This window comes from Gouania willdenowi, unplaced genomic scaffold (genome assembly GCF_900634775.1).
Source record: "Gouania willdenowi unplaced genomic scaffold, fGouWil2.1 scaffold_76_arrow_ctg1, whole genome shotgun sequence".
NCBI lineage: Eukaryota > Metazoa > Chordata > Actinopteri > Blenniiformes > Gobiesocidae > Gouania > Gouania willdenowi.
This window is the reverse complement of record NW_021145241.1, coordinates 7,501-18,252: the sequence shown is the minus strand read 5'-3', so window position 1 is coordinate 18,252 and position 10,752 is coordinate 7,501. Positions and strand designations below refer to the sequence as shown.

The following is a 10,752-nucleotide window of genomic DNA, read 5'->3' as shown; positions in this document are numbered from 1 at the left end:
AAATGTTCTTATTATTCCTATTTTTCAAAAGAGGAACGGGAGGCTCGCTCCAAGCTGTGGCCCCTGGTTGTGGAGGCCAGTAAGAAAGGGAAACGAACATTCCTAAAGGAAGGGTATGCTCTGATTGACAACCAGCGTGTGGACCCTAAATGATTATCTTCGTGGGGCTTTCATTGCTCCAGTACAGGTACTCTGACTGTTTTGCACTGACGTTTTGAAGGTTTGATATGTTTAAGGTTGCTGCAAAACGTTAACATTGATGATGAAAATTACAATCTTTTATGTTTGTATGGCTAAAATAAAAAAGCTCAGAACACATTTGTTTTTTATTCCCTGAGTAAGTTGTTGGAGGAATGGACACTGACTTACACCACTGACAAAGTCATCGTTGGGGGAGACTATAACCTGGCTCCTGACCTCTGGATGGACTGGCTTCCTCCAAAGGGACAATATCATAATTATGAGGAAATCATTGTTGATTTTATTTATAAGGAAAACCTAATTGACATTTGGAGAATGAGAAACTCCAATACTTTGCAATATACTTGGGTTAATTCTGCTAATAACGTTCAACATTCAAGTATAGATTTTTTGTTAATTTTTACAAACCTAATTAATAAAGTGCTTCACCCCTGACAGATCACTGTGCAATTACAATATGTCTCCAGCCTGATGGGCTTCAATATATTCCTAACCCTTTATGGAAATTTAATAGTAACCTTCTTCTTTCAAGAATGTATTTCAACTGGACACCTGTCTTCTACTATGAAACATGGAATAATCACCTTAATCCCAAAGCCCAATAAGGATAAATTATCACTTGACAATTGGAGGCCGATTACTCTTTTATGTAATGACTATAAATTGTTAGCACGTGTACTCTAAGAGATTAGATATGGGTTTAAACAATATAGTTTGTGAATGCCAATCAGCCTTTGTAAAAGGCAGAAATATTCATAACCATACAAGGCTGATTCTTGATATGTTAGATTATAGAGATTATATTGAAACAGACAGTCTGGTGTTATTTATAGACTTTTTCAAGGCATTTGACACTGTTGAACATCCCTTTTTACTGAAAACACTTCACTTCTTGGGCTTTGGAGAACAGTTCTGTAACATTGTAGAGATGCTATATACTGACATCACTAGTTCAGTCTCTCTGAATCCTGGTGTGACTCCTAGATTCGAGGTGTTACGTGGAATTCGACAGGGTTCCCCCATCTCCCCAAAACTTTTCATCCTAGCAACACAGTTATTATCAGTTATGATCAATAACTCCAGTGATATATAGGGAATTACAATTTTTAACAAAGAGTTTAAGATAAGCCAATTTGCGGATGATACCTGTTTCTTTTTAAAGGCAAGGCAAGGCAAATGTATTTGTATAGCGCATTGATTTTACTGATGATTTTAAATGTTCTTATTATTCCTATTTTTCAAAAGAGGAACGGGAGGCTCGCTCCAAGCTGTGGCCCCTGGTTGTGGAGGCCAGTAAGAAAGGGAAACGAACATTCCTAAAGGAAGGGTATGCTCTGATTGACAACCAGCGTGTGGACCCTAAATGATTATCTTTGTGGGGCTTTCATTGCTCCAGTACAGGTACTCTGACTGTTTTGCACTGACGTTTTAAAGGTTTGAAATGTTTAAGGTTGTTGCAAAAACGTTATTATTGATTTGTATTATGGATATATGTGTATCTCACCCCTGCACATCACGTTCCTTGCGCATTTATTCTATATTGTGAATGTTATCTTTTATGTCGTTAAACGCCAGGGGGTTCAGGAATACTGTGAAACGTAAGACAATTTTTCTTTTTGTAAAGAGCAGAAGTGCAATTTAATTTTCTTACAAGAGACTCATTCATCAGAGGATGATATTAAGTTTAGGAAGCAACAATGGGGGGACACTGCCCTCTTCAGTCACGGAACATCACACTCAGCAGGAGTTATGATCCTTCTCAGTAACTTTTCTGAGAAGATTATTAACCATACGAGTGACAATGATGGGCATTGGATAATGTCAGCCGTGGATTTTAACGATGAAAATTAAATTCTTTTTTGTGTGTATGGCTATAACAAAAAAGCTCAGAACAAAAAAGTAAGTTGTTGGAGGAATGGAAACTGACTTACACCACTGACAAAGTCATCGTTGGGGGAGACTATAACCTGGCTCCTGACCTCTGGATGGACCGGCTTCCTCCAAAGGGACAATATCATAATTATGAGGAAATCATTGTTGATTTTATTTCCAAGGAAAACCTAATTGACATTTGGAGAATGAGAAACTCCAATACTTTGCAATATACTTGGGTTAATTCTGCTAACAACGGTCAACATTCAAGGATAGATTTTTGGTTAATTTCTACAAACCTAATTAATAATGTGCATAAATGTGAGATAACAGCTTCACCCCTGACAGATCACTGTGCAATTACAATATGTCTCCAGCCTGATGGGCTTCAATATATACCTAACCCTTTATGGAAATTTAATAGTAGCCTTCTTGAAAGTAAGGAATTTTGTAGTGAAACTAAAAATTTGGTAAAGAAAATTATTAAATTAGAAATGACACCTTTAAGTAAATGGGAGTGGTTTAAATTCCAAATTAGAGAAACAGCCATTAGCAGAAGTAAATACATTTGTAAAGTTAAGAAACAAAAACAACAGGACATTATAAATGACTCTTTTATGTAATGACTATAAATTGTTAGCACGTGTACTCTAAGAGATTAGATATGGGTTTAAACAATATAGTTGATGAATGCCAATCAGCCTTTGTAAAAGGCAGAAATATTAATAACCATACAAGGCTGATTCTTGATATGTTAGATTATAGAGATTATATTGAAACATACAGTCTGGTGTTATTTATAGACTTTTTCAAGACATTTGACACTGTTGAACATCCCTTTTTACTGAAAACACTTCACTTCTTGGGCTTTGGAGAACAGTTCTGTAACATTGTAGAGATGCTATATACTGACATCACTAGTTCAGTCTCTCTGAATCCTGGTGTGACTCCTAGATTCGAGGTGTTACGTGGAATTCGACAGGGTTCCCCCATCTCCCCAAAACTTTTCATCCTAGCAACACAGTTATTATCAGTTCTGATCAATAACTCCAGTGATATACAGGGAATTACAATTTTTAACAAAGAGTTTAAGATAAGCCAATTTGCAGATGACACCTGTTTCTTTTTAAAGAATAAATCAATAGTGGATAAAACGCTCAGTATTATTTCATTATTCTCTAAAGCTTCAGGATTGTCTCTTAATATCAAAAAATGTGAATTACTCCCTATCCACACTTGCTCTGATTCCTCTATTTCCTCAATTAGAGTTGAGACGGAAGTCAAGTATTTAGGATTGTTGATTTCTAAAAATATAGTAAAAAGGGAAGACACTAACATTACAAATCGTATAGTAGATGTGAAGAGATCATTAAGCCATTGGCTAACCAGAGACCTAACTATCTTTGGTAGAATCACTCTATCTAAAGCAGAAGGTATTTCCAAATTGATTTATCCCTGTCATTCATTATATATTTCCTCATGAAACATTAATAAAGCTAACTCTGTTATTTATCAGTTCTTATGGAGGAATAAAACACACTACATTAGAAGGTCACAACTTGTTAAGGAGTATGATAGTGGTGGTATTAAAGCCCCAGATTTTAGTCTATGATTGGCACCTTCAGACTGAACTGGATCAAATCTTGTCTTTCCCAACCAAACTCTATGTGGTTTCACATTCCAAGATCTTTATTTAAGCAAATAGGAGGCTTGGATTTTGTTTTGAAGTGTGACTTTGACGTGAACAGAATTCCTACAAAGTTGTCCGATTTCCATAAACAAGCTCTTATTTTTTTGAAGATGGTATTTTCCCACAACTTTTCCCCTCACAATTTGACTATATGGAACAACAGAGTAATTACTATTAGCAGGAAATCAGTTTTTATCAATAATTGGTTTGAACTAGACATAGTTTTTGTGACCGACTTGATGGATGATAATGGTTCGTTTTTGAGTTATGCAGATTTCATAGGAAAATATGATTTAAATTGCTCTCAAAGAGAATTTAACAAAATAAGTAAATCAATTCCTTTATCATTAGTCCAGTTGATACACAACTATCTAATATACAACAAATCATTACCTATGTTACCAAATCTTTTAATTGGAGAATATAATTTGTTGGAAAAAAAATGTAACAAGTTTTTTAGTTACGTTCTAAAATGTAAAATATTCCATGGGTATTGCAGGGGGTTACAGCAGAGCCCTAACCTGAGGAACCCCACTACCTTAAAAAAAGCCTATTCTAAATATACTAAGTGGCTTATTTTACCTAAAGTTAAAGAAACACATTTCAAAATCCTAAATAATATATATCCTGTGTCAAATTTTCTTAAAAAAAGATTTAATTTTGAGGTAGAGTTATGCTCCTTCTGTCATAATGTAGATGAAACTTTAGAACATTGAATTTTTTATGTGTCCTGTCTCTCAATCTTTTTGGTCAAATATTAATAATTGGATTTCACTAAAAATAACTGATTTTCCAAACTTTGAAATACAACATATTGTTTACTACATGGAAAATTTAGATTCTTCCATTTCAGATATTGTCAATATTATTTAACTACTGGGGAAAAACCATATTCATTGTGCAAAGTGGAGAAAACACAAGCCCTCATTTTCTGGATTTACCAACGAGTTCAAACTGTTTTTTTACAGCCCTGGAGAAACTTCAGAATAGTACATTTGTACAGAAGCTTTATTCTGACTTTGCAAAAAAACTGTTGTTTTGACTTGGGGAGCGTGTGTGTGTGTTCAAGATGTAGGTACGTATATGTTTGTATGTGGATGTGTTTATGTGCATTTGTTTACTGACTGCCCATATGCTGCTGAGTTTGGCCATGATCTCCTCTGTGTCTAAGCTCTGATTACTATTGTATTTTATCATTTTTAATTTTAAGCTTCTTGCCTTGTTCCCCCTTTTACTGAAATGTTTGTTTTCATTCTGTTCTTGCTTCTGAAGCTGTAACAAGCTGAGATTTTATCCTCAAGTGTTTGTAATTTTGAAATTGTTCAATAATAATTAAAAAAAAAAAAAAAAAACATTCACACCATGATGGAGGAAAACACTTCCTGTTGTCTTTCCTCCTGACGGTCATGTGACCGAGCAGCCAATCATAGAGCGCCCTCTGCTGGTCACAGCAGCTCACTTCAGACTTCTTCTTCTTCTTTGGTTTATTGGCGGTTAGCAAACAACTGTAGGTGCATTTCCGCCATCACTGGTAAGGAATGTGAACTAAGAAGCAGGAAGGACCTTTATTTTATAAATTAAATCATGAAATAATTAATATTAAAAATAAATTCATCAGTAAATAAATAAATACATACAAACTAGATTATATTTATTACTTTGATTGTTTGTAAGTACTGCAAATAATTGTCTCTAGAATCCCATTGTAACATGTCCCTAATCCATTATCCAGTGTTATTTTTTATATATTTATTTGTTTGTTGACTATATCCATATTGTCTCTATATATAAAAAAAATATTTAAGTTGTCGCTATCTTTGTTTCTTCAAATACACACATTTATTCAAGTGACACAATATTTTCAGGGGCAAACATGGCTGTTTTGTGAAAATATCACAGTCTTATTTTATTGTAAATGTGGAATTTACTCTAAATGTTTCTGAATTCCAGCATTTACCAACAAAACTCTTCTAAATTATATATATATTAATGGTGTTGATCTTGCAGGGACTGATATCCGTCACTTGTTGCTTGGATATTTTCAGCACCTTTCAAACTATTAATATCAGTTATGAATGGAAGTGAAAACTACGGCACATTAGTGTTAAAATTGCACTTTTTTTCCAATTAATCTGTGGCCCACTTGAGCTCAAACTGCACTGGATTTGGTCCCTGAGCCAAAATGTGTTTGACACCCCTGGTTTATGGTTTCTTCTTCACCACAGAAGTCACACTTCTCATTTGGATGTTTCCCTTTTCTGAAAAGTGTGCTGTTGAGGTTTGTATGACTTGATATAAACCCCCATGTTGCTTAAAGTCCTCTGGATTGTATACACTCACCACCTGCTCCCATTGGTTTTTCAATTTCTCCTTTATCTTGTTTTTAATCTGCTCTGATAGTGGCCTTCAGCTCTTCTGCATTGTTGGGTCTGGCGTCTCCCATCTTCCTCTTCACAATAGCCCATAGATTTTCTATGGGGTTAAGGTTCAGGCGTGTTTGCTGGCAAATCAAGAACAGGGATACCATGGTCCTTAAACCAGGTACTGGTGGCTTTGCCACTGTGTGCAGGTGCCAAGTCCTGTTGGAAAATGAAATCTCCATAAAGTTGGTCATCAGCAGGAAGCATGAAGTGCTCTAGAACTTCCTGGTCGATGGCAGCGTTGACCTTGGACCTAAAGAAACACAGTGGACCAACACCAGCACATGATATGGAACCCCAAACCATCACTGACTGTGGAAACTTTAAACTAGACCTTAACCAACATGGATTCTGTGCCTCTTCTCTCTTCCTACAGACTCTGGGACCTTGATTTCCAAAGGACATGCAAAATGTACAGGTGTTTTGAGTGAATTAGCTGATTAGAATGGAGCACCAGGTGTCTTCAATATTGAATCTCTCCACAATATTCTACATTTCTGAGATATTCTCTTTGAGGTTTTCATTAGTTGTCAGTTATTATCATCAACATTAAAAGAAATAAACACTTGAAATATGTCAGCCTGTGTAAAATGAATGTATACAAAATACAACTTTCACTTTTTGAATATAACTACTGAAATAAATCAACCTTTTCATGATATTCTAATTATATGACCAGCACCTGTAAATGGACCAAGACTAAGTTTTCCAAAGTGAAACTCTAATATAATTTTTCCTAAATGATTCTCTCTCTGTTTGTGAATAGTCCCAACATGCCAGAAAACAAAGCCACCTTCTCCATCACAGGAGGAGGAGTCACTGATGCCAAAGAGTGATGAAGAGGAGACAAAGCTTCCAGTAACATCTTATTGTTCTACACTCACCTTCTCCAGTTCACCTATTTAATATATTTGTGAACAAATGGATTTATTATATATTTATTGAGTTTCTTAATGAAGCATTGGCCAGATGTACTGAAGTGATGGAGTTCTACAACTGTGGGTTCATTGTTATACCATGCTGTGTTTTAAAATGTTAAAGTCAATTAAAACAATCATCAAAACCAATGTGTTGTTAGTTTTACAGTTTCCAAGAAAACTCTGACAATAAAACTCAATTAGAATATGTTTTTAATTGTTATATTGGGAATAACCATCATCTATGAATGGTACATAATGGTAAATAAATAGTTAATTAACATTTAGTTAATTTCTGTTAACAATGAAATGATAGTTAATAATGTTTTTTAATGATTTGTAATGCTATAATTGATGTTATACTAACAGTTTATTGATGCACACATTACAACATTTTATTAACTTTATAAAGTGTAAAGAAAACCTTGATTATGGTTTACAAAACATCTATAAACATTACAGAGACACATGGATCAGATATTAGTTAATGGTTTATAAATGTTTTATGATCTATTATTATTATTATTAGGATGTTATTATAAAGTTGGAACTGAAGATATTAATCCCTTACTAATGCTTTATAAAACATGTTTTAGATCATTAATACTTTACTAATGGTTATTAATAGGTTTATAAACCATTTACAATCATTATCTGGATAGTTATTGTAAAGTTGGAACATATGTTTATAATACTTTGTAAATGGTTAATAAACACTGTGTAGAGCATCATAAACATTAGTTGAATGGTCATTATAAAGTTAAATTGATGATTATAAAACTTTATGTAGCACCTGCACACCACTCTATATGAAGCCCTTCTTGAGAATGGAGGGGTGCTGGGGTTCAGTTAAATTTGTAAAGATAGATACCACAAAAGTGTACCTCACAAGTGTATGATCCCACCAATATACACAACTAATTCACTATATAATCCTAATCAATAACGCTGAGATCCAGAGATGAAATATGTTTAAACAACTTTATATGAACTATATTTTAAGATGGATGAATAACAGTATACAACGACACACACAATGGAATCCAACACGTGTCAAATCAACTCCAGCAATGGTGGTGGGCCCACACCACACACGCACACACAGTCACGTGTAATCGTTAAAACGAACGACTTCCTCTGTCTTTCTCACAACTCGATGCAATTATTGTTTCCAGCTGGTAGGTCTTTCAAAACATTGGGTGCGTTGAAACTCTGTCTTTCAAAACATTGAGTGCGGTGAAAACGCAGGGCAACTGCGGTTCCCAAACACAGTAGCCGACAACGTGGCTCCCCGTTAACCAGCAGTGGCCTCCTCCTCGTCCGCGGCTCTCACACCTGGTCCTACACGGTAGCTCCTCGTTAGCCCGCTCGGCTAACTCCTCCGTCCGCGCCTCTCTCACACCTGGTCCTACACGGTACGACCCGTCCTCCGCTCTCCACGCTGAAGTCTGTCGAACTCGTCAAAACTCCTGCAAGCCTTCACTTAGCTTCACTCCGTCTGTACGTCTCTGTTTCTCCGGTCAACATCCGGGGCTTCTCGCGCACACCTCACTCTCCTTTCTCCTCTCCCTCTGTTTCCCGCGCTAGTCCGCGCTGACGTCACTTCCGCATTTTTCGATTGCATAATAAACAAGAATTACGACAATCAACCATTGGAAATAAACCCAGGATTATAAAAGAAATAAAAAAAAAAACATCATACACATTGGCTTCAATAGTATTATTTCAACACCAGGTGTCTTTAATATTGAATCTCTCCACAATATTCTACATTTACTTTATAAAGTGTAAAGAAAACCTTGATTATGGTTTATAAAACATCTATAAACATTACAGAGACACATGGGTCAGATATTAGTTAATGGTTTATAAATGTTTTATGAAGAATCTTATTATTATTATTTGGATGTTATTATAAAGTTGGAATTGAAGATTATAATCCCTTACTAATGCTTTATAAAACATGTTTTAGATAATTAATACTTTACTAATGGTTAATAATAGGTTTATAAACGTTTATAATCATTATCTGGATAGTTATTGTAAAGTTGGAACATATGTTTATAATACTTTGTAAATGGTTAATAAACACTGTGTAGAGCATCATAAACATTAGTTGAATGGTCATTATAAAGTTAAATTGATGATTATAAAACTTTAACAATTGCTTTATAAAGCATTTAAATATATGTTAATGAATATTATAAAGTTGCAACTAATTCTTGTAATATTAATAACTCATTAATTAATAACTAACTAACTAAACCTAACCCAGATCACCTGGTTATAATAGAGTTGAACTAATGACTAATTAGTTTATTGCAAGTCTTGCCTTCATTTATTCATCTTTAGCAACAATGCTAATGACTTCCACAGATACAAGATTATTTAACCCCAAAAACCTTTTTTTTTTAATCTAAAAGTGCTACAGGAGCCCCGCTCATAATCATGCATTTTTTGAATTTCCACTAGTGGCAGTTGTTTACAGGTAGTCATGGTAACGCAGGTTATAATTTGAAAAATATCAGAATTAACCGCAGTGTGAGTTTTGCAGCAGGATCAACAACAGTGACAGCACTAAAGACTCACACATAGAACTAAAGGAGGTCTAATATCCTTAAAACCAGCCCGTAAACATTGACCAGCAGAGGTCAGCAGTGACCAAGGTTTGTGACCAAAGCTTTTTAGTAATATTACAAACTTTAATCATACATTCAGCGATATTCCTGAATCAAGTTAGGAAATACTGCTGGATTTGTAATATTGCAAATATAGTTATTTATTCAGATAATTTCCTGAATCTAGTAAACATTTAAATGAAAATATTTGTTTTATAATATTGAAAATGTAGTTATAATCCAGTGTGACTTAACGTTTTTAGATTTGAACTGATATTTTTTATGTATTTATTTATTGTTGATTTTTCCACTCTTTCATTTTTCATGCCAGTTTGAACATCTTCAGTCTCAAACCAGGAAACCGGTCTTGACAAAGTCTAAAGCCAAAAGGTTTAAGGTGGACAGGTTGGAGATGTACCCGAAGGATGAGGTCCAAGGGTCCGGACCTGCCCCCCTTGATGACTGCCTGACCAGCCTCAACTGGCTCCACAACTTTTCCATCCTCAGTGCAGACCCGGAGCGGCCCAGTGGCCCCGGGTGTCCCTCCTCCCAGGAGCAGCTCTTCCATGAAAGCTTTGACACCGACTCTCCGTCCAGCCCCGCCGCAGGACACACCGCAGCCACCGGGATGCCTCAGTACCTCGGCAGTGACTCGACCGTTGGTCCCCTGTTCTCCAGGTACCAGGGTTGGGGTCAATTATAATTGCAATTGCTTAATGGATGATTAATTACAATTATGGCGTAATTATAATTGTAATTGTAGTTTTAATGTTGTAATCATAAGTCATTTTTTATTGAGTTTAGATACTTGACTTTGTAATTGTAATTGCCATAAAAATCCTATAAAAATTGTCAATTATAATTTAACACATGGATCCATGTTAGAGTTCTAAGTTCAGTTCTACACATATGTAGTTAACAGTTATTAAATCATGTTTCATTTCAAGCTTTCTCACATTTTATCATTTGAACAAAAATGAAACTGAGTGTTATACTGATATAAAAAATTCTCAGACACACACACCAAAAATATT

At 35.1% G+C, this 10,752-nt stretch overlaps 1 protein-coding gene across 4 annotated transcripts in view; it reads left to right on the top strand.

Moving 5' to 3' along the window:
• Positions 1-6,792: 6,792 nt before the first annotated feature.
• Positions 6,793-10,752, top strand: part of LOC114460813 (forkhead box protein J1-B-like) — an 8,648-nt gene continuing 4,688 nt past the window's right edge. For 2 of the 4 annotated variants that reach the window (XR_003673750.1, XM_028442689.1), the window contains exons 1-2: positions 6,793-7,041; positions 10,050-10,396. Coding sequence is in view for 2 of the 4 variants with exons in the window: in XM_028442689.1 (XP_028298490.1) it covers positions 7,006-7,041; positions 10,050-10,396 (383 nt within the window). In the remaining 2 variants the exon portion in view is untranslated. Of the gene's footprint in view, positions 7,042-9,608; positions 9,767-10,049; positions 10,397-10,752 lie in introns of those variants that run through there. The other 2 variants (XM_028442688.1, XR_003673751.1) reach the window with 2 other exon arrangements.